The sequence below is a fragment of the Dromaius novaehollandiae genome, chromosome 20 (assembly GCF_036370855.1).
Source record: "Dromaius novaehollandiae isolate bDroNov1 chromosome 20, bDroNov1.hap1, whole genome shotgun sequence".
In the NCBI taxonomy this organism is placed as follows: domain Eukaryota; kingdom Metazoa; phylum Chordata; class Aves; order Casuariiformes; family Dromaiidae; genus Dromaius; species Dromaius novaehollandiae.
The window spans coordinates 4,217,676-4,244,970 of NC_088117.1; the positions used below are offsets into that span (position 1 = coordinate 4,217,676).

The following is a 27,295-nucleotide window of genomic DNA, read 5'->3' on the forward strand; positions in this document are numbered from 1 at the left end:
ACCCCCTGCTCCTCCCCGGGCAGCATCGCAGTCCCAGGGAATGGCATGAGCTGCGGCCAGGAGATTGAATGCAAGTCCTTGGCGTAGTGGCTGGGAGCTGATCCTTTTCCAGCTTTGAAAATGGGACCCAAATTGTTACTGGGGAAGATGGGCTTGGAAGTGGCTGTAGCAGTTCTCAGTCGCTCCTTAGTCCTGTTTGTCACCGTTTTCACAGGGCCCCGATGGCTCTTCCCCTTCCCACTATTCATCTGCTCGGGCCACTCTTTTGGCATGTCTCTCCAAAATGCCCTGGGCTTGAAATACTCCCCTCTCTGGAGGAAGAAAGTGTGCCCAGGCTGCCCTGCCTCTGGAAAAGCCAAGAGACACTCATGAGCCAAGACCACTTCTCATCCCGGGGAGCTGTGGCCAGCAGCGTGGCATAGACCCTGCTGTAACCATCTGTCTTCTGTAAAGGCATTTGGGATCTGTGGGGAAAAGTATTGTGAGAAGTGGAGAGTGCTGATCAATTTAAAAGCTGCTGATTTTTATGATCTTGATAATCCTCCTGGCAGTGATTTAATTGTGTTGCCAGTATCCAAAAGCTTCTTGGCTTTTGTAGACTCTGTATTTCACATGGGGTTCCCAACGGTCGGTAAGTATTGACAGGCTTTTCTTTTCCTTCCTTTTTTTCTTTTCGTTTCTATTACTCAACGTTAGCACTGGTTATTTAGAAGCAAAGTCGTGTTTTCTATTCCTAGGCTTAAATTGGATCCTGATGGAGGCATGCGGTGTCAGGGACAGCGCGAACTCACATAAAGGCAAATACAAAAACATCTCTCTGCTTTTCTCGACGGAGCCATCCGTCGTGTCGTGACACGTACAATTACAGCTGTCGGGTCACGCTGGAGGAAGAGTGATTATGCTGCAAAGCAGCACTGTGTGTGCTTTGCAGAGCAAAATACCAGCTCGCTTCTTTAAGAGATCTTGTGGATCAATTTTCATTTTCTCTCCTGAAGTGTTACAGCCCTTCAATTCATTATTCCTGGTGCTCTGTACCTTTCTTTTTGATTTGCATGAAATGGCATCGGCTTGGGAGGAATTCAGCTGCTTAAGGGAGAGAAATACGTGCTGTCAAATTTTCGGGAGTGCCGTTGTGCCTATTGCTCTCCCCTGTGCTATCTGTCACGCACTAGGACTGTTTGCCTGCAGAATTGCCCTCGTCTGTGTTCGTGCTCGGGGCAGATATGGGCAGCGCTTGCAGAGGAAGCCGAGGGGTGGCAGCTGGCGGAGGTCTGGTTTTTACCTTCCCTGGTAGCCCCAGCTGAAGACCTGGGAATGCAGGGTGGTGCGGCAGAGGAGGGCGGATGGAGAAGGAGAGTGGATGAAGTTGGGTCTGCTGAGACCTGCTGGTGACCACATTAAGAGGAAGGACTCGCTGGGCACCCCATCAAGCTGCTCTCGTATTTCAACTAGATGAGCCAGCGTGGACCTAGACCACTGGGTTTGCATGGGATGATCTAGAGGCTGCACCCAGAGTAAGTGCCTGGACTCCATAGCTCTCCTGAAGAGGAGCCATGAAAGGCAATGCTTCACAAAGTACCTGATTTATCTCAGCAGCAGGACAAGGAAGGGGGGCCTGTGCCCCAGGGGCCTTGCAATGGGCACAGGGTGCCCACAGTGAAATGCCAGTGACTCTCTAAAATGGGTAGCATTTCTACAGAATTGGTCACTCAACAGCAAATGTCCAGCTTATTAAGAGCAAGGTGGTGGATGCTCAACAGAAGGGCCTCCCAGCACTGGGAGGGGACCCTACTGGTTCCGGTGTGAATTTTGATATCATGGAGGGAATTGCTTTATTTTACCTCCTTCAGCAATATCCACGTGTTGAGAGTCAGAGCAGTTACCGGCTGTGCATGGCCCAGAGCCTCCGGAGATGGATCAAGCTGAGGCCTGGAGCCCGCCAGGCTTCAGTGTCCTCCACCAGCACCGCGCCTAGGCCGCGTGCTGGCACCAGACTCTGGGCATGGTATTTAACTTGTCTCTGTGCTGGAGTAGTTGCCCTTGTGCAGAAATAAGCTGGATACAGAAGGGTGTTTGTGTTGATTTCAAGGGCACTGTCCTGATGTGCATCAGCTGAAGGTCTGATCTTGGAGATCTTTTTGTAGGTTAAAAGGCACTTTGAGCGATTTCTGAATAGAAAATGTAAGCGTGTTCCCATTGCTGCTGCTTCTCATTTGCACTTGATGCGTTCCTTCGGCTGATGGTGTGGCACACCGGGTGTTGGTGCCCGCTGGGAGGGATTCGGGGTAGTTTTGTGGCCTCTAGGTGTCTTAGGAGCTGAGGCTCAATTCTTTGACTCAATCCAAGGCACTTTGGGTGATGAAGGCCTCTTTGGTGAAATGTCCTCAATGCCGAAGTTGCTTCTGGACATGCAACTTGGGCTTCGTACACGTCTCCTCGGCACTGAGACCGGAGCAGTAAATCCTGGCATGGACTTAGGGCTGCGCTGCTTTCCGAGCCTGTCTGGCTCCAGGTTTCACTCCGACACGTGATCTGCATTGGGGCCATGTCATTTAGCATCTCTGATCTCAAATTCCCAGGCTTACTACGGTGATCAGACAAGACAGTTTGCGAGCACAGAACAAAAGAGGAATATATTGAAGCCGCCAGACGTGCTAGCTCAGCAGCAGAAATGCAAGCAGATGCTGTGCTGCAGCCCAGCAGTTTTTCAGTCTTTGTGGACATCTCCCTGGTAGATAGATTTTTTTCATCAGGAAAAGCTGTGATCTCCCATCTGACTTTGTTTCTGTCCAGACAGATGCTTCGCTAAGCCCTGAAGTGGGGTCGTTGCTTGGCCAAAATGCGCATTTTTGACTAGAGATGAGCCAGATCAAATCTCATATAAATTAAAAGCTGCAGATGTCTGCATCTTCATCCAAACTACTGTTTGAGTGTGTGGCCACAGTCCAGCGTTATTATATTTTTTTTCCTAACGGCTCTGCATTTCCCCACCAGGTGTCAGGAAATGTGTTTCTGCTCCCCCAGCTGTGCGGTCTTTTTGGACATGCATTTTTGCAAGGGAAGTAGCAGAATTACTCTGCTCACCTTGGCTGTCCAGGCAGAGATGCTTGCTAATAGCAGAGTAGGAGAGGAGGAACAGAGCAGCGTAAAATGGGGTGCATCATCTGCCACGTCAATTCTCGGGATGTTTCTGAGGTGCTTGTGCTGTTGGTTTCCTCGCAGCTGGAAGCCAAATCAGCCATTTCAGTCCTTGCTTGCCTGGGGTGGTTAGAGCTCTGCTCACAGAGCTTGTCACCCAGCCAGCCCCGGGCTCTCTGCCGGTCCGGGTGGTCCTTTGGTACTAGCTTCCTTCTGCCAAGAATGGGAATGGGGGGAGCAAGCAAAAATGAGTGATGCAGCTCTCGCTCTTTGTCTTTCAGGGTTGTCCAGGGAGACGTGGACTGGTGGGGCTCAAAGGAGACAAAGTGAGTATCCTGGAAAATATGTAAAGTTATGAGATGTGGCTTAGGATCTGGGGCAAATACAACTGATACTCTTTTTTGCAGTCTGGTGGCCCCTTATGTGCATTTGCAAGAGGCGAGAACTATTTTTATTGGATAGTTTAAGCCCAGGCTCATGACTGACATGACTCTCTGGACGAAATTCTCTACTCTGAACCACTTAATGGCTTTGCAGAGGGAGTCACCAGTGCTCTCTCTTTAGGGGCAGTGGAGCAGGGAAATGAAGCAGTTTCCCTCAGGTCATCTGGAGGGATGCTGGCAGATCCAGGCCAAGTACCTACATGTCCCAAATTCCAGTCCTGTGCTATGTCCACTAGCTTGGGTAGCTTTGAATGCCTAAAGCATTTTTGTGCTCAGGAATTGCCTTGACGTTTTGCTTGCCCCATGAAGCTTTTCCTCCTCCTTTTGGAGAAGGTTGCATGGGTTTTTCTGGAGAGACTAACAAAAATTTAGCCACATGCAAATGCCCATCACCAGAGACTGTAGAGTGTCATGCTGAGGGGGGAGGAAGAGTATGATGTTTTAACACTACATCATGTGGTATGTGCATTCGAGTCACAGAGAGCCACGTGAAGGAGAGAGGATAGGCACATGTCCTGCACCATCGTGGTCATGTCCAAAGGCCGTGTCACTGCTGGGAGCCTTCCTGCTTTAAAACTCTACACATGCTATTTTTCACAGCTCCAGTTGTTATCCTGGCTGCATGCAGCATTGCCCATCCTGGCTTTAAATAAACTGTGTCCTTTTTTGTGGGGGGAAGGGAAGAGGCAGGGGAGTGCCTGGACTGCAGCCGGCAGGAGTGCAAAGGGCTGGTGACTTTTTGGCTGATGCAGAGCAGAGCTGATGGGGACTTTACTGCTGGAAGCCCCAGGGCCCTGCTTGAATCATGCCGAAAGATACGAGATTGTCTGCTGAAGGAAGGGACATCGCGTTATCACTAGCACATTGACAGATGCTCTGCGATACTGTGGATTAGGGATGGTTTATTCCTATCACTGCATCCTCATGTTACCTTGTTGGGCAGATAGAGCTGTGTGACTGTAATACACAGCGTTGTTGTAGTCCCTCGGTGAGGCTTTCCGGGGTAGAGCACTAGGCTGGTGTTGGGTCTTTCTGGCTCTGCCATTGACTTCTTAGCAAGTACTGATGTTTCTCTGTGCCTCTCTTTCCGTATCAGTAGCCTCCTATTAACCTCCTTTGTGCAGAAGTTTCCATCTTATCCAAACTGTACAGGAGTGAATTGCAGGTGCTGCCAAGTTGTGCTGTCTCCTGTGCTTCAATATCTGTGACATGTACATGGGTCTGGGCACATGCATGTGTGTGTTAAGCTCATTGCTTTTGCTTTTCTGGGTGTCAGGGTTACTTAGGATCTGGTCTGAACCTAGGATTTTTAATAGGTCTAGACCCAGGCTTCCATCAGAGTTTGCCCTGAATCAGAGCCTGTGTCCAGTCTTGCATGTCCGTGCTGACTGAAAAGCCCAAGCTGGTTTTAAGGACGTGCTCCTGTCTTCCTAGGGGTACCCTGGAGCCATGGGAAAAACGGGCCCCCCGGGTGACCCGGGCCCTCCAGGCATCCCCGGCGTCCCTACCATCGTTCTCTGGAGGAACTCCAAGGAAGACTGGCTGACGTTCACGGTGAGTGACTGCCGCGCGGGAGCAGAGGCGGAGAGCTCAGTGCTTGTTCCCAGGGCAGTTGCAGGTAGCCCCAGCAGTGGTGGAGCAGGGCTGAGCCCTCCTCTCCTGGCCCACAGTGAGGAGCTGGGCCAGGGGATGGGAGGAGAGAGGCAAGGATAGGCTATCTGGATGGAAGCTGTGGGAGGAGAGGGAGGATGCCAAGAAAAAACATGCTCCTCGCTAGGGACAGCTCTGGTGGTAGCTGTCTGTGCGCGAAATGGGCTCAGGATGTGTTGCATTTATGCCTTTTCCTTTATTAGTGTTGCATGCTACTGTGACGTGACATTAGGAAAGGTGCGTTAAAGGCCTTTGATGTTTTAATGGTTTTTCAAGCTGCATCTAATTGCCTGCTGGCTGCAGTGGGCCAGGTCTGCCCCAGAAGTGCAGGTTCGTGCTGGAGGGCCTAGCACAAACCCTTTTTCCAGTGCTGAGTCTCTGCCCTGGGGCAGTGTTCACCTCTCGATCACAATTGCAGCCTGACTTACAGACTGCCCTTACTGGTCTCAATAGCAAATATCACTTCACACATTAGAGACCTGGAATAAGGAGTTTATTGAAGTGTATAGGTCAGGATCTTGTTCACAGACAAGCCAAAATGCTCAACTCACACACACTAACAGCTGTGGTCACAGAGAAATCCCTCTTTTCACCTGTGACTGACTGGAAAATCTTGGGTACCAGTGTTGCACGCACATCTGTTACCTCCCAAGGGAGATTCATACCGTGCCTGTGTAGGGTCCAACAGCCCAAAGAAGATCCAAGCCAGGCAAAACTCAGCCCCTTTGCTGCTCTGCGAAGCTGGTTACAAAGCATTGCTCCTTTTTTCCACCATGTGCCAGTTCTCTGCCTTGCCCCAGCTGTGCGACGTGTGGCTCTGGCTGGCAGGGTTTGTTCCCATCAGGCTTCTTGCTGAGATGAGGTATTGGCTCTTCCACTGCCACCTGATCTCTGCTGCTTCAGGGAGTGCAAGGGCCAGGGCCAGAGCAGGAATGTTTCATCTGCCACGTAGCTGGCTGAAAACACCATGCATGAGGGTTTCGATTACATTTGGTTTCTGCTTAACTTGTGCAAGCTGCAAAATAACTACTCCTGAAGTTACTGTTACGTGATGGTTAAGAAATCATGGCTAGTCTAGTTAATGGAAAGAGTATTAATCTGTTCCTAAACCCAGCAACTGGAAGCGAGCAAAGGAAAAGGGTTCTTGTTCCTGTCCCTCCGTGGCGCACAGTGACTCCCGATCACTGCAAAGACCCAAATAGCCGGATCTGGAGTTTCTGGCACCTGGGTAGCAGAGCGCCTGCTGTGCTTGAGCTTAAATCCAAACTCTCTTGTGAGCTGTGATTGAGACTGTTGGGGCAATATCTGAAGGCATTAGGTTTCTAATGGCCTTAGGCACTTGAAAGACCTGGGCTCAAGCTCCCCGAAGCAGGGATGCTCTCTGTATTATGCATTTGCCAAGTCCCTTTGATGGGACTGTGATCTGTTACAGCTGTCCAAATAATATTGGCAGCTCAAAGCAAAAGGCAGGTAGCGTGGCTAGAAAGGCAGATTGGTGCACTGGGTAGAGCCCATTAGGGCTGGTGTGAGAGGCCAGGGTTCAGCTCTCCGGATCTTTAGAAGCTTGCACTGTGACCCTGGGCAAGACAATTCCCTTCTTATCTTCAACTCGTTCTTGTTTGTGGATGGTGTGCAGTGTGCGTGGGGGGAGGTAATGGCACTGCTGTGCTCCAGGGCAAATGCCTTCAATGCTGGCAAGATGATACAGTGAGGGGGATCTCACTTGTGTTTGTTCCCTTGAAACATCACTATTCTTGCCCAAAAGTCCAGATGTGTCGGGTCTGATCTGTCATGGCTGTGCCCTGTTAACAGATGGGGTTAAACAGCCACCCAAATTCCCGCATGGCTTGGGGAAGCGGCTGGTGCCTGGGCTACACCAGGGTAATGCTCTTGGCTTTCTGAGAGGAGGTCCTCGGGATGAAGCCGGTTGGGGGTGATGAATTTCCCGAGGCAGGCGCATACCCAGAGCCGCCCCTCGGGGCTGCCGTCACCCGCGCCGGCAGCAGTTGGCTGCACTGCCAACACAGCATGCCCAAGGAAGGGCAGGGCTGGCTGAACAGTGCGGGGCAGAGTGGCCTTGCGTGGGGCTGGCTTGGCCTGGTGCCCTGCCGCGCTGCTCGAGAGACAGGAGGGGAGCCGGGGGGATGGCGCGAGGATGCAGCAGAGGCCATCTGCTCCTACGCGGCTGCTCGGGGTATGGCAGCAGGGCGGGAGAGGTGAGAGATGGGCCTGGGGAGATGCAGGTGCTTGGCAGGAGATGAGAGGGATGCCTGGGGATTACAAGTTAGGCATTCAATATTATTCAACACCCGCCAATCTATCAAAAGGATTATTCACGTGCAACTTGCTGGATAGGAGCAGTGATGTTTCCACTGGATGTGATTTACCAAGTCCCTTGGTAGTACTCTGCTTGTTCAAGCACGCACCTTCCTGTGGGCTCTTCTGAGGTGGGGGTGGTGGCAGAACATCTCTGGGGACGTGGTGGCCCAGCTTGCCCATGGTGCTGCAGAGACCGACCCGCTGGAGGCAGTCAGGTGTGAGCACTGGCAAACTGTTTGGTCCTGTTGATGCAAACATGGTCGACCTCCAGGATCTCCTGGCCTCCTGCTGCTCCAGCACAGCAACTGTGCAGAGAACAGCCCTCGGGAGGCACGCGGGGACGCACAACCTAGGACCAGAGCCGGAGGTGGATAGGCGAGAGAGAGCTGGAAGTGTCAGTTGGAAGAAGTCTGCTGTACTGGAGAGCATCTCCAGTGCCTGCATGAGGGCAGCAGCATTCCTCCCAGGATGCGTTTGGGGTGGACACCTGCGTAATCAGTCTCTGTTATCAGGGCACATTTACGTCACTTCACAGACACCAGATGATCAGCATGAGGACCAGTCACTGACACTCCTTGCTCCGCAGACTCCGATCAGCCAGAATTGCATTTTTTTCTTGCCCACATTTGGAAAGGGGCTTCAGAGTGTTTTGTTTTACACCCTGAAACGTTTCAGCACCTGAAACATTCACGTTTAGAGATGTTGCCCCAGACTACGTTTTCTTTGGTGCGCTGTGAGCACGGGATAAGGCGTTAGGAACACGGAAGGGAACATCTGGTTGCGGTCGTGTTTGGGGAGGCCGAATCTGGGGAGCTGCTTGTTCCCCATGAGCCGTGGTCTCAGCCCCGTGTCTCAGGCATGGCCTCCCTTGATGTTCATGTGCCGGCACTTGGCCCAGTGCTTTTGGCATTGGGCACTCAAAGAGCTTGTTCTGCTGTTGGGTCTGTGGCCGTATAACCCTGGTCACGTTAGTGGCAGTGCTCCGCTTGGGAGCAGGCCATGGGCTGTGTCGCAGGCAGAGCAAGGCAGTGCCGTATCCAGCTCCAGGCCCCGTGCAAGGCAGTGCCGTATCCAGCTCCAGGCCCCGTGTTTTGTTAAACTTTGTCAAGATAGCACAGGAATGAAAAGCAGCACGCTGGCTGGGGCAAGGGTGATGGGGCTGTCCGCTTGTGGAGCCATCTACAAGATACCAGGGCTCTTGGAGAGGGCTTGGAGAAGTCCTGGGCTTTGGGACAGCGCTGCTCTTAGGAGACAAATGCTTGTGATCTTGGGGACATCCTTGGGCTGCCAAGCTTTGTGGTGGGCTCAGGCTCTTGAAATGCAAGCTAGAGGAACAACCTCTCAGGCCAATGTGGCGTGAAGGACGTGGGAAGCAAGGGACATCCAGGAACAGCTCCAAGGAGTGACAGCTGCTGGGATGCTGAATTCTCTCTCCTGCCTCCTTTCCAGTGAAACAAGCCTTACTGCTCAAGGGAACGGAGCAAAACCCAAGCCCCTGTCCTGTGTTTTCATTCACGATAGGTTGACAGAGGTTGGGTTTGCCAAGAAGCTGCCTCAGTGTAACTCTAGAGGAGCAGGAATCATCAGAGAGCGGGAGCTGCCCTGGGAATCACTAGCTTAAATTCAGGCAGTATTTACTTAAGTAGCTGATGAAGTCCCAGAAGCCTTGGAAAGAGGAAGGAGAATTGCAGCTCCTGGAGTAATTAGGGAGCTTAAAAATCTCTGGCGCTAGAGTCCTTTTTTTTTTTTTTAATCTCTCCTCCTAGCTTTAAAGGCAAGAGGTCAAGCTGGGAAACGAAACCTGGTAACTGTAGAACAAAAGAAAATATTGCTCCACGCAAAGAGTAGCTAGCCTTTAGGGACTGACTGCCACTGAAAGGTCAGCACCTAATGCAGCTCTCTGACTGCCTTGATTTCTGATTGTAATAACGTGTGCTAGCTGTGCCGTGGCATGGCACAGGGAGGTAAGCAAAGCTTATGCTCTGGAGCATAACCTGCTCCCTGGAGAGATGTCAGAAGGGTTTTCTCTGCCCCAGTCTTATGCTGGAGTTTCACAGGACAGATCCCATACAGGAATCAGAGGCTCCATCCTGTGTCCCCTCTGTTTACTTGTGAGCCCTGTGCCCATCGCTCTGCTCCCCCGCTGACCAGAGCTGCTGTAAGGAAAGTGCGGACTATTTCCTGCTTAAATTGCAGAAAGCTATTAATTTCCATCCCCTTCTCTTGGCATCTGGTGCTCTGAAGTGAGAGTTCATGTCTCCTGTGGGTTACTTTGCGCTTTTAAAATGTTAGTTTCTTTTTTTGAAGCCTAGTGAAATAATATCCTGCCCCAAGTGAACCTGAGCTCGTCGATTCATGAGACAAGGCAAGAGCATTGGCCGTGCTCCAGTCCCCCAAAAGTTTTTTATGAGCAGGTTTTTGAGGGAAATGAGAACTGGCTGTACGAGGGGGGGTCGTGGCTTGGCCCTGGCTGACTGGCAAGGACCGTGCACGTTTGCTCACGTTAATCAATTTGGGATAAACTTGAAAGGAACCGAGATGCCTAGTGCAGCATTAGAGCTGGTTAAATGTATCTATCCATCATCTGTCCCGAGAGCTCCACTTATTATTAGAAATATTTCCATATGTTGAAAGGTCTGTGTTTATTTTTGTTAATGAGTTCCTTGGCTTTTTCCCTTCTTTCTCCTCTGGTATCAGAGGACTGATCTTTGGAGGGGGACAGGAGGGGTTTCCCAAAGGCTCCAAGCCCGAAGCTGGTAAGGACCTTGCTGAGCACATGGGAATCCTGTTCCTCTAATTGCTTCTTTTTTGGGCAAGGAACAAGGTAGGCTTTTTAGTCTTTGATGTGAGTCAGAGTTTGGAGTAGCTGCCTGAACCGTATGTCTGGCATCACCGTGGGCTGGTGTGGAGTGAAAAGGAGGGAGGAGGAGGAGGAGGGAACGTGTTTTGGTTCCTGAGCATCTGTGGTTTGTGCTGCTAGAGGAACACAAGAATAACTGGTAATTCGGAGATGCACTGGTGTATTTTCTGGTCATCCCTCACTGCACAAAACTTGGACAAAACTGGCTTGGGAATGGCTGCACCATGAAGTTTGAAGACCTTTATGCTGGGTTAGAAGTGCTATGGGCTTAGCTGCTCCTGTGGCATGCGAGTGTTTTTTTCCTTTGTGGTCATCTGGACTTCTAAAAAGTGGAGGTACCTAAAGATCTGGCTGCTAGGAGCAGTGAGGAGAAAGCCTGCCCGGCCACGACTGGCAAGGGGGTCCCCCCATTTGGGGTTTCAAATGGAGCTGGTAGGGGATGTGACCTGTAGCAAACTGCTGTGTCCAAACATCTGGGTTTAGTTCAAACGTGGGATAAACTTGATGTTTTTCATAACAAATTATGCAAGCTCAGTTTAGAAACTTATAAATTACGTTATTGAGAAGCTTGATTCTCTTGGGTGGGAGTTTAGTTTATCAAGCGTCAAATCTCAGATACTCCTTAAAGTTCTTTAGTGCTCTGTTGGAACTGGAGCGGAGAACATAAGCAAAATATTTTGCTTTCAGCTGTTGAATCCTTTGTCAAAATCAGCACATTTCTGCAAAACCCTTGGAGTCTGGCAGAGGGCACTTTCTGGGCCGGGAGGTACCATCCTGCTGCAGAGCAGAGAGACAACGTGGCTGCTCGGTCCCGGCCCCGCTGTGCCACCGGTGCTCCCCGTGGGTTTCTCCGCCTGGCTGGGTTAAGGGTGGACATGGCTCTTTGGAGAGGGAGAACCCAATATAACCGTTTCCTTTAACCTATGTATTTAACTGTCGGCGATGTGCTTAGTGCGGTAGAGGAGGAGAGGCTGTGCAGAGAAGGGTGTTCTGTAGCGGAAGCAGATTTATTTTTATTTGACCGATTTGGTTTCCTCCCCCGTGGCAAGGAAGGAGAAGCGAGCCCTTGAGAAGGACCGCGTGAAGGGAGCGCAGGGGAGAGTGCCGTGCCAGCTGGGAGGTGTGGGAGGTCTGGAGAGAGGAAGCAGAGTATCTAAACATGCTCTGGCTACACGTTTTTTTTAGAAACAGTGTTTCCAGGTGGCCCAAAGGATGGGCTGTGCTGCGGGACTGGAGGAGGAAGACAACCTTGACTTTTGCCTTGGCGTCTGCAGATTGCATAAGAGCTGTAACCCACCCTGAGTTATATAGTGTTGCTTGTCTGCTGAAAGCCTGATTCCCACCCCCACCCCCCCCACACACCAATCTCTAGCTCTCATCCAAAGGGAACAACTCCAGGAGCACTAAGCACCCCACAAATCAGCTCATCTGGCTGAGGACTCACCAGCAACTTTAGCTTGTCCTATTGGCATCGTCTCATAGCAGCGAGCTCTTAAACTGAGCGTTCAGGGCTAAGCGGTACCTGCTGCCGCCTTACTGCTGCTGCGCTTCCCATCGCCTCTTTGCAGATCTCTGTGGGTGCCTTGGACCTTGCAATTTGTGTTCCCTAGGGAGACACACGCACCACGGGTAGCTCTGGTTGCTGCGAGTCCTGCTTCGTCGCAGTACCGAAGGAGCCTGTCCTTCAAATGTTGTGGTCCTCTAAACAGCAGCCAGCGGTCACAGGTCTCATGGCTTCCTTTGGGGTTTCCTGGCCCCCGAGTTGCTCGGGGTTTACCTCCGTGGTGAGAAACAGCCTGTTGAGGTCCCCTCTAAAACACCCCGAGAGCTTTGGTACCAGACGGCAGCAAACATGAGGGGGCCTTAAGCAGTGTCCGACGAGAAGGAGGGATAAAAGGAAGGGTACAGTTAAATAAGCAAAGTAACCCTGTAAGTGATTTAGCTGGCTATAAAATGTCAGGACAGAGTAAATTGTTGGGAAGCTGCAGGGAAAGGAGAGTAGGGATGCCAGAGATGGAGGCAGCTGAGCGTGTTAGTGAATCCTGGCCAGCACTCAAGCAACTGGAGTGTATTTTCTCAGCAAAAACAGGAGGAACCTGTTAGTTTAGAACTTAGAAAGTAGTTTTTGTTTGTTTGTTTGTTTTTGGCGGGGGGAGCTTTAGAAAGGTGCTTGGTGGGCAATATTTTAACCAATTCTCAATAGACAGGTCCAGCCTGTCCCTTGAACGTCTCCACACCTAGCTGTGGTGTGTCCCCAGATTAAACCTTCTTTTGTGACTTGTATACACCTGGTATAACAAAAATAAGTAAGAAAGAGGAATGGTTCATAGCTGTGTCTTCCCAAGCAACAGGAAAAAGACTTTGAAGACACCAAAAAAAGGTGTCTCTCTACTGGGATCTTTTTTGACATTTTCCTTTTTTTCCCTTCTGCTTTCAGCAATCATCGTTTTACCAGCTTCTGCATGCAGGCTGGCCGGTGAGTGTTGGCTGTTAAGTAAGTTTCTGTGGTTTGCTTTTTCCTCTGCCTGGTCAACTGGATTCTCCTCTTTCTAAGCTTTGTGACAGTGATATCTGTTTTACCAACATTGCCCCTTTTTTCTTTAATCCAGAGACAACCTGGACCTGCCGGGCCCCCAGGACATCCAGGGAAGCCAGGAGTACCTGTAAGTAAGAAAAAAACCACTCTGGTTTGCCCTGTCTGGCCCAGTTCTGGCTTGGCCCCTTTGAGATTGCTGCTTTCCTTGGGAAGCTGACTGAGTTAATGTCTCAAGCTGCTTGAGCAATCCTGGGTTCCCTGGTTGTTTCTGGTGTGCTCTAATTAAAGGCCTTGGGATTGGATTTCAAAGAAGTCTAATGGTTTACTTGTCTGCATTCCACCGAAATCGAGTGATGTTTGATATCTAACTCCCTTTGGCAAACTCAGCCCCAATCCTCTCTCCACCAGGCTCTTTCAGTAGAACAGGGCTGGTTTATGTTCATGGAGGATCAGGTTCCTAATACTGGTTTTGTGTATGGCCAGTCGTTTGTCTAAGTGCAATATGAATCCGTTCATAGATGCCCAAAAGCAAGCCAACAAATAGCTAATATGATATTTATGTATGACCCAACCCCAAGTTGGTGAGTCTGCGATTCCATACCCTGTGGTGCCTCTTCAAGCAACAGTCCGGGTTCCTACTTGGTGCTGATGTCCCCGGCAGGTTTGTGCGTGTCGGACTGAGGTAGAAACAGAGCGGGGAGCAGGGCTGTGGAAAATGTGGTGGTACAAGGCAAAAGAAACGAAGACAAAACTACAGGAAAGACCCTTTATGTGCTGACCTCCCATAGGGCATTAAAGCAATGGAGAACCAGATTTTCTCCTGCCTGCTTGGCTTAAATCTGCCCTCGCCACAAGCTCTGCGAAGGCAGCGAGGCGAGGGCAGCCTCTGGTGAAGCCGCCGGGCACTCTGACGCAAATCGCGCTGCTCTGCAGCCTCGGCCTGCCGTTCCCGAGGCTACGTTTGTGCATTGCTCGTTGTTCTCCCTGTAACCGTATCTGGGAGCAAGGCTGCAAGGCCCAAGCTTCTTTCAGCGCGGCAAACGCTGCAACGTGATCTGGGCTGGCTGAGGGGGATGGTGACTGTTTGTTGACTTGATCCCTGTTTGTGTGCAGGGGCCTTCCGGATATCCAGGGGAGCCAGGTGAAAAAGGGCAGCTGGGGTACATGGTAAGTGCAGCCTGCTCGTGTCGTTGGTCTGGGGGATGTTGGCAGAAGTTCCCAGCTGCAGGGTGCTATGGGGGTGTGGGGCACGGGCTTAGCTGTGCAGAGTGCCCTGTTTGGAGAGGTATTGAGCATGCCCTCAATACTGTCCTTGTGCTCCTAGGAGCCCAGCCGCCCCTTAGATCACAGCTGGGAACTCTGGGTGAAGGAGAATGGTAAAAATAAGGTTTGCTCCTGGTTTGGGACCTCTGCAGGGAAGCATTTGCCTGGTTTGAAGGTTCATGTGCAGTGGCAAAGAAAGGATGTCCCAGACCTCTCCCCAGGGTTGGTTCTGCCCACGAGAGGGCTTGTATGGGCTTGTGTTGACCAGGTCAATGCTGCAGCTCCTAGGCCCTCTGCCAGATGGGTAAGCGACTGCTCAACAAAGTCCATTTGGGTGCTGGACTCTGCTTTGTGTCTTCTGACACCCTCCTGGGCAGACAAGCTGGGGTAGGGGTGGTCCCAAAGGCGCACTGTCCTTTTGTCTGCACATCACATTCTCGAAACCATCAACTTCCTTCCCTTGAACTGTGGCTGAAGAGTTATGTGACTCTCCAGCTCCCTGTGGCTCTTCCCTCTTCCCGTGCTCTGCCGAGAGGAGCTGCCATGCGGCCCAGCTGTCCCCCGGGACCAAGCGAGCACAGCTGGGTGAGGGGTTTGGATGCCCCGGTGGAAACAACGAAAGGAGAGCAGATGGCCGAACCTCTGAGCATCACTGGAGCTTTCCATTCACTCTCCCACCAGCACTTGCTGGTACCCAGCCCTCGTGGGAAGGACTGACGCATCCCAAATTAAATACCATCTCGTCAGAGCTCATTCGCAGATGTTCCCTAGGGCGCCCGCCTGTCTCTCTTGCTCTGAGGCCTCTTTGTCCTGGCTGCTGCACGGCTGCTCAGAAGGGACGGCAGCTCCCTTCGCTGATGCTCCTCATCTCTCTACTCATTGATCTACAAAAGCAGTTTTCTTCCTTCAGCTCTCCCGTGCTTCCCACCCTGTGCAGCATCTCTTGCGGGTGTCCTCAGCCACCTTAGTCCCCTCTGCTCCCTTTCAGCAATGACCTTCCTTTCTTCCTGCTGTCTTTGTCCTTGGGTCTTCCTCCCCATAAAGTGGAGTGGCTTTTCTTCTGCCTTGGGAAGGGGAGCCTCCTCCAGGCTGGATGTGCTGAGGACAGAGGGACAGGCCACAGTGGCCTATCCTTCAACACAGACGATGCTACAGAGAGGGAAGGAGCTTTCTGAAAGGAAACTTAGCATTGCCCGTGCTCTGCCCTTTCCAGGGTGGTGGAGCCTCATCCCGTGTGCCCACCCAGAGGCATCCAGGTTACAGCGTGGAGACGTTGCAGAGCTTTCCTGGCTCCCACGGGGCACCTGCTGGGGCACCTTAATGCCGAAAGGAGCAGCTCCCGGGCTTGCATGGATCAAAGCTGAAGGAGGACTTAGGCTGCAAAGGGCAATCTTTGCCGTGGGGAGGTTTCAAGAGGCATGGCTCAGCTGTGCCAAAGTCCCTTGGCCTGACCCGAGCACCCTTCCTCGGTCAGACAGCACTGTACCTACGAGCCTGGTGGCAGGGACAGCAAGCAGGACTCGGGCCAGTTCTTGGCAGCTGTGTTGAACTTTCACGGTACAGCCACAAAAGCCTAAAAAATTTAGAGACTTGACATCTTGGGCAGAGAAAACGGCTACATCATACGGCCTGGATGCAGGACTCTCTGCTCCATCAAACGTCCTGCTGCAAGGTGGCCCCTTACCCTCCAGGGCTGCTCAGCTGCAGCAGGGACGCCCTGTGCGGGTAGTGTTTTACCAGCTGCCGACATCTGGAAGCCGTCACTGGCTGTGTTAAGCCAGTGGAGTGTAAACACTGGGGTCTGTCAGTGTAGCTTAATCAAAAGGTACCAAAATTATTCTCCATCTTCACATAAACAGGATCTGTGAGGGGAGTCACTGGCTCGTGGGGGGATTAGTGCAGAAATGAAAAGGAGCATTTTTTTCTCCTCTTCTTGGATACATCTGTGAGCCTGATGTGCTCGCTCCAGGGGCTGTGTTTCGCAATGGCTCGAGGCAGCTGCCGGCACCGGGTGGCTGCAAGCTGGGGTCTGTGCTGCGGTTCGGTGCTAGCATCACCCTTCCCAGCTCTTGCTGGCTCCTCTCCTGAGCTTGCTCCGATTGCAGGGGTGTTGCTGGTGCCTGCCGATGGCCTGACTCGATGGCGTTCACCCTTCAGCACTGGGACTTCAACTTTCTTTTGGGCTCAGCGCCTATGGTGTCCACCAACGGACCCTGCCCAGAGGATCTGGGGATCAAACGGGGCTTGGGAGAAGACCAGGAGCCTCCTGCTCATTCTGTGTTGCTCCAGTCCTGAGCAAAACAGCCCCAGATCAGGGCACCTTGTCTGCGACAAACTCGGCTGTTCTTGACCAACGCAGGGTAGTTTTGGTGACCTCTCTGGTTAAGGTTCATGTCTCCACTTGAGCTTGGCCCCAGAGATTTTGCAGCCCACTCTGGCAGGTGTCCGTTCCCTGCCCTCGAGGTGCAGCCCCTCCTCGTCACCGTCCCCTCCTGGCCATGCGCCCCGGCACGCCGCTGTCTGTACTACCCCGTGCAGAGCTGCCAAGCAGCTCTTCATTAAACTTCCCCCAAACAAGCTTGGTTGTTATTTGCAAAACCAGGCTCTTCAGTTAAAAAAGATGAAAAATTGAAGTTGCTGCTTCTTTCTGCACTTCCTCCAAACTCCTGCTTTTTAAACTAAAAGTCTAGATTTGGCAGTGACAAAATATTCCAAAGTTTTTGAGAAAGCCAAATAGTCAAACCAATTTGAAGGGAAGTATTTTCTATTTGTTCCAGACTGATTTTACCTAGAATTTATCTAGAATTGCCAGTGGGCTAAGGAAAAAAAACAAAAAATGAAAAAACCCTGCCCCTAAGCTTTAGCTAGCAGTAACCAGTTCAGAGGATCTGCTGTGGTTCCTGCACATGGGCACGGATCAGAGGTGGCTTCGAGTTCAAGCAATAGAGCTGAGAAACGCATGCACAAAGCTTTGGCTTGACCTCTTCCTAATGCCTTTCTCATTCCCCAGCTTCCAGTTTGTTTCCTGTTACAGGGCTGCCGATTTCGACTTTCTGTACTTTGAGTTTGGAGGGAATAGGCAGTTCTGCGTGATGAATGTTTTCACTCGTCAGTGCCTAGATGCAGGTGGAGTGGTGAAAGCTGTCCCGGAGCAGTGCTGTGCAAAGTTTGTCCCTCTACCAGATGTCCCTGTCTCTTTGCGAAGCACTTGGTGATTAGCAGGCGGGATTGCTGTAAAACGAGAGGCAGGCAGAGCTCAGCGTTTGGTTTATAGGCTTCATAACGACTTGGACTTTTTGCTAACCTTTCTACAACTCCGGGAGCATGTTTCTTGGTTTCCCCTGGTGTTTGACTATCATCAGTGTTTATGGTGGGAATAAAATGCTTGCTTTCTCTGTTTCTTCCCCCTGCATACAAATCTGAGTCGCAGAGTGTCGCTCTGATTCATTTTCACTCTTGATTTTGCTCTCCGCAGGGAGAACCTGGACTTCAGGGCGTGCCAGGACGTGCGGGTTATCCCGGGTCAGATGGGTTTCCTGGGCTGGACGGCAAGCCCGGGCCGTCGGGGCTCCCGGGAGAGCAGGTGAGGAAGGACCGCAGCTTAGTGCAACGGGAAGCTACAGCCGGCCAAAGTCGCAGCCCCAGAGCTGTACCCCCACCCAGAAGGAAGAGACGAGGGGATGGAGACAACAAGGTCCTGCCTCACTATTCCAGGCTTCTCCCCAGAAAGCCTCCCTTGGCCTGTCCTCCAGACCTTGCTAATACACTGCTCTGGCTGTGTTTAAAGGAAGATGCTCGCAGGGCAGTGGTCTAGAGACTGTCTTTTTGCCCTGGCTGACAATAAAGAGCTGAGAAAGCAAGGTTGCTGCTGCTGCTACTGGTCGTTTGCCTCTGTTAACTAGAATAATTCCCCTAAGCCTACAAACTGCAAACGCCGTTAGGTGGAGCTTCAGGTATTCCTGGATAAATGCCTCAAGGTTCATGATTCCTCAGAGAAAGGGCTGTAAAACACTGCAAATGTGTGCTAAGATGCAGTTATTGGCCCTGGAATAACCTGTGCTCTGCAAAATCCTTCACTACGGCAGGCTTGAGCATTGATGTTGGCTCGCTTTTCTGTACTTGAATTACCTAGTTGCTTTTATGGGAGGAAATAAGTGGGGAAAAAGAAATAGTGAGAGTGATCATGGATTCCCCGGATAGCGTTCAAGCTGCAAAGCTTGTCAGCTGTTGGCGTGACTATCCCTTCCCTTGTCCGTGCCCATGCCTGACATGGGCCGGGAGCCTGGGAATTTTGAGGGAGGAGGAAGGGAAATGCAACAAAGTGCAGGTCTGTCAGGCTGCGGAAAGCCGGCACCGGCTCCATCCCCTCCGCAGGGAAGCGGAGGTGGGTTGGGTGCTGTCTGGGTTTTAGAATAGTCTGATGCTGGAAGGCGTAAGGCTGGTTTTCACGCAGGGTTAATGAGAGCGTTGCTTGGTGAAAGCCGCAGCTGGTGGAGGGAGGGGAAGACTGCAAGTGGTCTATGCGTGAAGCCAAAAGCCAACAAAAAAAGCAGCTGGGAAAGCACTTTTAGAGTGGCCTTGGGGAGCTGCCAGAGATTTTTTGGGGGCAGAGGGTTTGCTGGAAAGAGGCTGAGAAAAGAGCTGGAGATGTGTCTTCCCCTTTGCTGGCCCAGGAGGCCAAGGCTGCCAGCAGACCTTGGTCCATGCTGTGTGCAGCTGTCCCTGGGGAACATGCGCTAAGTGCTTGGGCTGAAAGCTTTCTCGGGATGGTTTTCCAGCATGGTGCCAGGAACCGAACAAAACTGAGACATTTGTGGCTTTCGGGAGCAACCTCGGGAGTCTGAAGCGGGACGGCTGTGGGCAGAGGGAGAGGCCCCCCGAGCACTGGGGAGGGGGAAGTGGGGCTGGAGCCAGGCCTGCACCGTGGTGGACTGGCCCCAGGACATCAGCACGCGGCGGAGGTGCTGGACAGCCCTGAGCACCTCGTCCACTCCTGCCTCCTCCTCCACAGGGCCTGCAGGGATTTAAAGGTGACCAAGGGCTGGCTGGAGAGAAGGGCGAAGAGGTAAGCTGGCGGTGGTCTCTCTTGCTCTGCAACCTGGTGCTGGGGGAGGGATTCACTGACGGCCAAAATCCTGCCATTGCCCCACTGCCTCGCACGTTCCCTCTCCCCGGGAGACACCTGTGGAAAGCTCCCCCGGCTGCAAGGTGCTGCAGCACTGCTCCCTCCATCGCTCTCGCATCCCTTGTGCCGGTGGGTGTAAAGCCTGCCCAGCACAGGGGTGGGGGAGTCTGTTGGCACCCAGCGATTTCAAGGGAGCTATTCATTTTCTTTTTTTTTTTTTTTCATTTTGTTCTGTCTTCCTTTTCAAGCATTAAGAGCTTTTGATTAATGGATTAACTGGTCCTGCATCAGCAGTGCCCTCTGACCAGTACCCATGTCCCTACCCAGCTTGCGGGCAGCGGGATGGACAAGTGCCACCCTGAAGCCATGTTTCAGTTCCCTACTGTCAAATCTAGCAATGTGGGATCCCAGCTTGCAGACTTCATTGCCGGGATGTCCCTGCTCAGCCTCTGGCGGTGTAAGGCATGTTGTACTCAGAGCTGCGCTTTCAGTGTAGGGTTTTCAAGGTCTGTTAGCATAAAACAGCTGCAGTTCCTCACCTGGCTGCTATTGCAGTGGATTTGTCAGCCAGAATATAAAATGTCTATAAAAAAGTAAATGCTAGTGGTTTCTGTTACTTTATTTTTTCCCCCAGCCTTTTTAAGAGTTGCCTACAATTTTTAGAGTTGCCCAAGAGATTTTGGCCCTGCATTCCTCTGAGGTGCCATCAAATAGGGGTATCTGAATCTCTGGGCCATTTCAATGCAGTTTCTTCCTTTTGAAGCAGAAATTCCATGTGGTTTTTCAGTTATGTTTTCTAGCCCGTATTTTGCCCCCTGGCCAATGAAGGACATCATCTCATCATCCAGCAGGAGAATCTCTTGCCCTTGGACTTCACCTCTCTGTACTTGGGCACTCAGCCGTTGGTGGCTGATGAAACACGAAGCATTGCACCACTTGCACGGGCTCATGAATCCTTTTTTTGTTCCACGGCTGCTGTGGGTAACGAAGCTGGTGAGGCTTTTCCTTCTGGAGCTGCCTTGTTTAGTACAGACTTGAGCCCTGTCCCATGGCACAGACAGTCCTTTGAGTCACATCAGCTGCATTCAAACCATGATGCTCCGGTTGTGGCTCGTACATCTCTGTTGTTCCCATTTCAGGGGTTCTCAGGTGACCCTGGACCAGCTGGGGAGAAAGGAGAGAAGGGAGCAAAGGTCAGCGTCCATCCCACCTCCTCTCAGCCTTGCCCGGGGCGGCCAGGGGATGTCCTCCTTCCCTGCTGTGTCCTCCCCGGCTGGCTCCTGCTGCCTGGGCCGTGGTCTCCTCCCTGGTCATTCAGGCTGCTCTTTGCTTTTCCAGGGGGTGAAAGGACAAAATGGTCCCCCAGGTCCTGCTGGGGTTCACGTAAGTTAATAGGAAAGCATTGTGCATCGTTGTCTTTGATGTGCTGGGATTGCGCCTTCCCTTTCTCCGTGTACCCTCGTCCCCCCTTCCCTGGGCCATGCAGAAGTGCTGCTGTAAGCGCTCCTGGCTGCTTTCCGGCCATGGAGGAGGCAGGAGCAGCCTGTGCCGGGAGAGAGGCAGAGGCGGGGATGGACCACGTTCGATTCCTGGCTCTAGCACCTTGCTCCGGGCTTCTCTCCTAGGGGACGACGGGTCTGAAGGGTGCCACCGGCTTCCAGGGCCCCATGGGCCCCGAGGTGAGTGGTTGTGCTGTGTCTGCGTCGCGAGTCCTCCCCAAAGAGAGGCACGGAGAAGATCATCTGTCCATGTCTCCTGGTGCCTGCTGCCTCCCACCCAAAGGACGTGGCCACGGGAGGGAGGAGCTGGGCTTTGCAGGGCAGTGGCACCTCTTCAGCATGGATTTTTACACCTGAACTAATTCTTTTGGCTGGTGCTAAAGACAAACGATCCCTTGTAGAGCATGTTGCCTCGTGACTTATTTTGGGTGTCCACCTTCAGATGAGATGAAGCCCTGGCCAGCAGCACCTGTTTTTTTTTTTTTCCATGCAGCTCTCAGCATGCCAATAGCTTAACTGCTGCCAGGTCTTTGGGAGGCATCCTAACAAGGCCCGGTTTTGCAGAGGGTTTAAAAGGAAAATTGAAGTGCTTTTGCAGTGGTTAATGGGAGCACCTCCCAACGTGAAGGGAGTGCGAGAGGAAGGGACTTGCTTGGGGCTGTACCATGTAGCAATGGAAGCCATATCTGGGCCAGGGGATAGCAGGTCCTTAGAAGGGACCTCAAATAGCTGATACTTGATGTGAAGAAAAAGGGGAATTTGGGATGTGAAGACCAGGAGGAGAGAATCGAAGCAAAATATGCTAGAAAAATGACATTCGTCTCCTGTTTCTCTCTCCTTCTCCAGGGGGAAGGTGGCTCAGCGGGTCCCCCAGGCCCTGCCGGCCCTATGGTAAGTCATGGCTTTTCCATACAAACCGCTGCTCTAACGAGGGGCATGCTCGCACTCGAGGAGCCCTTGCTGCTGGCAGGCTGACCGCGGTGGCTCTGCTTGCCCACGGGGCCGTGGGGCCGGGAGCAGCTCCGCTCTGCGCCCCAGCGAAGCAGCCTTGCCTTCCCCTCCACGCGCTTCGCTTGGCCCCTCGCTCCCTGCCGCGGGGCCGTGGAGGCGCGGGGAAAGGCAGGAGCGACTTCGGAGCTGAGCACCGCTGTCGCCTTGCAGGGAGAGCCGGGCCAGCCGGGATCGGTGGGGTGCCAAGGAGTCAACGGCTCGCAGGTGGGTCTGCGCCGGCAGCACCCCACTCCCGCTGTTCATTCGGGACGTTTGCTACCCGCGTGGCTGCTGCGTTCACCCCGTCTGTTCTCTGCTCTCTCCTTAGGGAGAAATGGGCCCTACTGGCTTGCCAGGGCCCCGGGGCCCCAAGGTATGTTGTTGGCACGCTTGCTCCGAGCAAACCTTGCAGCGACGGGTTGAGTTGGGAGGGCTCAGTGCCAGCACCGAGTCCCAGAGTCCTGGCGTGGCGGGTGCCAGCACTGCGGCATCGCTGGGAGAAGGGAGGGGAGATTAAACCTGTAACCCCATGCCCCGAAACACTGAGATGGCGGTGCAGATCCCTTTTGTGTCAGGAGAAGATGGACCTCTCTGGGGTGTGAAGGAGCGGTGAGACGGTCCCCTCGCACCTCCCAGCTCAGCCCGCCCGCAGGAACCTGGCCTCCGTGTCCCAGGAGGATGCCCCAACTCCCGATTATTCCAGGCCAGGATTCCTCCCCTCCCTCTGTTTCTGCAAAGCAGCATTTCCAAAGGAGAGGATGTTCCTTGGGAAAATCCCTAGTGCGGACTGCGGGTTTTACAGTGCACTTGCATTGATTTAATTGTAATTACAGGTTTTCTCCCCACCCTGTTTTTGTAGGGACCGCAGGGCTTGCAGGGGAGACGTGGACCCCCTGGCCTGAGGGGCACACAGGTACATGGTGCTTCAGGTGTTGTCCTGGCTCAGAGCCCGTGGTATTTCCAAGGTACTGGGTGCAGGTCCCCACTCGTGTGGCCTTCTCCTTAGCTCTGGCAAAGGAGCTGCTGAAACTTGTCCCATTGCACCTTACAAATGTGGATGAAGGCCTTGACTCCTCCAGTCTTTACGGCTGTCTCAAGGAGCGGAGGGAATGCATGGGAAGGCCTGTGTCCTCATGGGCAGGCTGCTGAGCAGAGCTGGATGCTCTGGGCAGGCTTCAGCTGACAAAATACGGGGGTGCCTGGTGTGCCTGGATGACCACATCTGTCCCAGCCACCCTCAGCTCTGTGTGTTGTCAGTGGAGATGCAGCCCCTGTAACCCATGGGGTCCTGTGGCATGACCCATCCACTCCTCGAGTCCATGTCTCGGATAACTGTACCCTAAAAGTGCCCATTTCAAGCTGATGGACACTAGATGTGTGCCCTGAGCTGCACAGCCCATGTCCCAGGCTGGGTGACGGGCACCTCCTCCTCTGCAGCGCTGCCACTCTCTCTTCTTCCAGATTCTTAAATCCTTTGCTTTTCTCATCCACTCCAGGGTGCAACTGGGATAGGAGGATCCTCTGGACCAAAAGGAGGCATTGTAAGAACTTCTTGCCCATGTATTTATCTAAGCCCTGCTAAACCCTTCTCCTCCTCTGACTCCCATCATCCTTCCTCTGCTGTTAGTGCAGTTGCATGCAAGTCCTAGGCTAAGCCCATTGCTCTAATATCTCATATCTTTATCTCTGAATTTTGTACCTTCATCCCTGAGAGGAGCAAAATACTTCCTACCATCTGCTGCTTAGACTGGTGAACTCCAGCTGGGGCAGGTTGGCTCCCTTAGGCTGTGCTGGGAGCAGGATCTTCTCTTTGGAAGCTCAGCTCGATCTCTGGTGGGGATGAAATGCAGGCTCAAGGGCTTCCCCACCAGGAGACCTCCCTCCCTTGGGTGTCTATCCAGAGAGGATGGGGTAAAGTGTCCCTGCTGCTGGTTTTGAGGGGAAGAGACAGGCTCTGTTTGCAGTAGACCTTGCAAGATAGGCCTGGAGGGATTTGGCAGCCCCAGGGGGCAGGAGATGGCTGGGCTGTGTGGCCTGCTGGAGAGAAAAGCCAGTGGACGTCCCTGGGTTGCTGCAGGTTGTCCTGTCTGATGGAACCTGTCCCATTGAAATGGCAGTTCTCAGTGCTGACCCCCTCCACTTCATAGCCCTCTATGGGCCAAAAGGGGGAAAAGAAGTTAATATATATGTATATATATTAAAAAAAAAAAAACAAACAGTTTTGAGCCTGCAAGGGAGAAGACCAGAGATCTTGGTGGTGTTCCTCAGCCAAGGGCTGGTCTAGTTTATGCGGAAGGGATAGGGAGCAGGGTAGCGATGCCATGTAGTGGCTCTGCTTGCAGCCCAGCCTCATGGCTGTGGTCAGAAGAGCCTGCTCCAGGGCTTCTGGCCTTGCCCAGCGATGGCCTGGCATCAGCCCATGTCCCTCTGTCCTTCTTCCCCTCTGTCCCACTCAAAGGCTCCTCTTCTGCCACGCAGGTGCAGAAATGGTCACAGAGGAGTGGGGGTCTGCAGGCCTGAGGGGGGTTAAGTGCAGGAGTAGTTGTGCAGAGACCAAACAGACCACAGTGTGGCCCCGGCTAATCAAGGCGTTGTGTTGCAGGGAGCAGACGGTGCCCCTGGGCCGCGAGGCCAGCCGGGACAGGAAGGCCCCGGGGTAAGTGTGCGCGAAGCCACGAGAGCGGGTGGCGCGGCGGTGGCGAGCCCTGCATGCCGTGTCCTCCACCTCACCGTGTCCCAAAGCGTGCCTGGTGCTGCGGGGAGTACTGCAGGGACCCCCGGCCTCCCCCCACCGCTTGGAGCATCCCGCAGCATTTGCGGTGCCCTGCTGCGCATGGGCCGTGGGGAGGAATGGCTGCCTCCAGGCGCCGGGGGAGACCTGGCTTCTGCTCTCTCGGCAGCGGAGGAGGTGGGATCCACTCAGCTCCCTGTGCCCTCCGGCCTTGACACATGCCATCCGCGATGAGAAGATGCTGCTGGGGGACAGGGTGCTCTATCCTCGCCTGCTTCTCTAAACCGCCCCCGTTGCAAGGTTGTTACAGGGCTGGAGACCCTATGGCCTGTTGCTGCTGTTGTGGCCGTGCATGTCACTTCTAGCACAGGTGACACAAGCTCCCAATGGCCCATGGCTGTGCTCGTTGTCTCCAAAGCTCTGCAGTTCTGTGAAGGGCCATCTGACTCTGCTGGTTGCCAGGAGCTTTATTTCTCATATTGATTTTCTGGCAGAGATGCCCACATCCCAGTTCTGTCAGCACCTCCCACCCTTGGTGCACAATTAGGTGCAGTTTTCCCAAGCAGTTTGGGCACTGAGCTGCCTTTTCCAAGGATTAATGGGGCCTGGGGGCAGCCAGACCTGTATCCCTTCATCCTGCCAGATGAGCACAGCCCTTGTTAGCATCCTGCCTTGTAACTGCTCAGGTTGCACTTCTGGACCATGCTCAGATAATGTCTTGGTACTAGATGGTCCCTTGGTGCATTTGCTTCTTGTGTATTTGCACCCTCATGTGCAGAGCTGAAAAACTGATACTGGTGGAAGAGACGAGGCTAAAGCACCTGGTCCCTCCGGGGGAGTAAATCCCAGCTGTGGGATCACAGCAACTGCTCTACAGAATTAAACGGGTGTCCCATATTTATTTATATTATTCCTGCCCTTTTAGCATGGGAGGTTTGTAGGTCTCTGTAAGTGCACATGTTGTTTTGCTCTGTTTTTTAACTTGCATTTTCTGTCTCTCCTTGAAGGGATTTATTGGCCTGCCAGGTTCGAAAGGCGTCCAAGGAGAGCGGGTGAGTCACGGCCCCCGTGGCACACAAGCCACTTCTGGGGCTCAGGGATGCCGGAAAGCTGCGTTAGAGCAGCCTGAACCACCAGGAAAGGCTTCAAGCTTCATGGTCTTTACTACGTTTGGACTTGTTGACAGTCAAATAGGTAGTCTGTGTTGCTCTTACAGGGTTGTGAAGGTCCAAATGGAGCAAAAGGAGACCTGGGAACCAAAGGAGATAAGGTATTGTATTTGAAGGGGGGGGGGGGGGTTTCCTCTAGCTGCTGCTCTCTCTTTTGCTGTTCAAATATGCCATTTTTCCAGCCAATGTGTGGTGATTGGAGGAGTTGTTGTGGAAACTGAGGTGTTAGTTAAGGCACACAGAAACATTTGCCTTTTGGAGCGTTGAAAACCAGATAGTTCAGACTGTATGTGCTCACACCATGCTTGCGCCCCCTCAGCCACCCTGTTTCTACCCTGTCCTGCTCTGTCCCTGCTCCGTTCCTGACTCTGGAGGGATGCTCTTGGAGGTGGGTTGTTCAGCGGTGACCAAGAATGACCTAATGCCCCATGCAGAGACCCAAGGCAGTGAGCGACGGGCTCTGCGGAGGGGGAGCTGCTGCCCAGGGGGTCAGGAGCTGGGCTGGTGCCCCCAGCCCCAGTTGTCCCTTGTGTCTGTGGTTCCTGCAAGAGGAGGGGTTGCAAGCCCTGCTGTGATGTGCCGTGTTTTGTTCTTTCTTAGGGCACACGTGGCCCCCAAGGAGCAAAAGGGCTCCCAGGAACCCGCGGTCAAATTGGTTTGCAAGGCTTCCCGGGCCCCCGAGGAGCGGCTGGGCCCCAGGGACCAGAGGTGAGGCAGAGTGCCGTGTCCAGTCTGCTGTGTCCGGGGTGCCGTGGGAAGGGGTGTCCTGCGAGGGGACATGTGTGTGCTCTGTGTCATGTGGTGAGGCAGGTGGCGTGGGGAGGGGGCGGTTCTGAGGGGGCTATGGTGAGCGTGGGCCTCACTGCCCCGCCGTCCCCACTGCGGTCTGTCCTCTCTGTGCTGCCCGGTGCACCAAGAGAGGCTGCGCCGCAGCTGTGGCAGCTGGGAGCACGCCGGCAATGTGCGATGCACGAAGTCTTCCTTAGCTTCCTCCTTCATCACATCCGACTCCCGGGGTTTACTGTGCTTTTCCCTTTTTGTGCCAATTCCCGTAGAAGCCCACGCTGGGGCTTCAGCTCCTTAGTGGCTGAGCAGACCTCGGGCCCTGCTAAGGTGGGCAGGGGGAGGTTGCTACGGTGAGAAAAGCCCCTGCTCCCCTGCCCTGCAGTGCCAGCGGGGACTGAGGGCATCGCCAGGAAGGAGGAGGTGGGAATGCAGTGAAGTGATTTGGGCATGGTCCTACAGAGCCTGGTCCTGCATTAGCGTAAACCAGGGCTCAGCGTGCTGAGCAGAGGGTGCAGAAGTGCTGCAGAGGTGTCACCTGGTCCCCCCCTGCTCCTTTCCCCCGTGCTGCTCTATTCCTGTCCCCAGTCCCTGCATCCCCCCGCTGCCTGCTCTCCTGCCATGTAATCCCGGGTCCCATCCCACAGCCCCTAGCGCCCTGCGCTGCCTCTTCCTCCTCCCTGGCCTGAAAGCACTGGGCTCTCCCCAGCCAGAAGCCGATCTCAACAGCTCTTCCTCAGCCGGCCGTGCTGGTATTTCCATGCGCCCAGTCCATCCGTCACTGGCTGC

The 27,295-nt window shown here is 53.3% G+C and overlaps 1 protein-coding gene across 5 annotated transcripts in view; it reads left to right on the plus strand.

Moving 5' to 3' along the window:
* Positions 1-27,295, plus strand: part of COL27A1 (collagen type XXVII alpha 1 chain) — a 118,381-nt gene that overhangs the window by 64,088 nt on the left and 26,998 nt on the right. For all 5 annotated transcript variants that reach the window (XM_026113797.2, XM_064523643.1, XM_064523645.1 and 2 more), the window contains 19 exons: positions 3,420-3,464; positions 5,016-5,135; positions 12,848-12,886; positions 13,020-13,073; positions 14,060-14,113; positions 17,685-17,792; positions 19,221-19,274; positions 20,474-20,527; positions 20,673-20,717; positions 20,960-21,013; positions 21,680-21,724; positions 21,995-22,048; positions 22,152-22,196; positions 22,683-22,736; positions 23,320-23,364; positions 24,426-24,479; positions 25,562-25,606; positions 25,771-25,824; positions 26,324-26,431. In XM_026113797.2, coding sequence (XP_025969582.2) covers positions 3,420-3,464; positions 5,016-5,135; positions 12,848-12,886; positions 13,020-13,073; positions 14,060-14,113; positions 17,685-17,792; positions 19,221-19,274; positions 20,474-20,527; positions 20,673-20,717; positions 20,960-21,013; positions 21,680-21,724; positions 21,995-22,048; positions 22,152-22,196; positions 22,683-22,736; positions 23,320-23,364; positions 24,426-24,479; positions 25,562-25,606; positions 25,771-25,824; positions 26,324-26,431 — 1,131 coding nt within the window. The remainder of the gene's footprint in view (positions 1-3,419; positions 3,465-5,015; positions 5,136-12,847; positions 12,887-13,019; positions 13,074-14,059; positions 14,114-17,684; positions 17,793-19,220; positions 19,275-20,473; positions 20,528-20,672; positions 20,718-20,959; positions 21,014-21,679; positions 21,725-21,994; positions 22,049-22,151; positions 22,197-22,682; positions 22,737-23,319; positions 23,365-24,425; positions 24,480-25,561; positions 25,607-25,770; positions 25,825-26,323; positions 26,432-27,295) is intronic.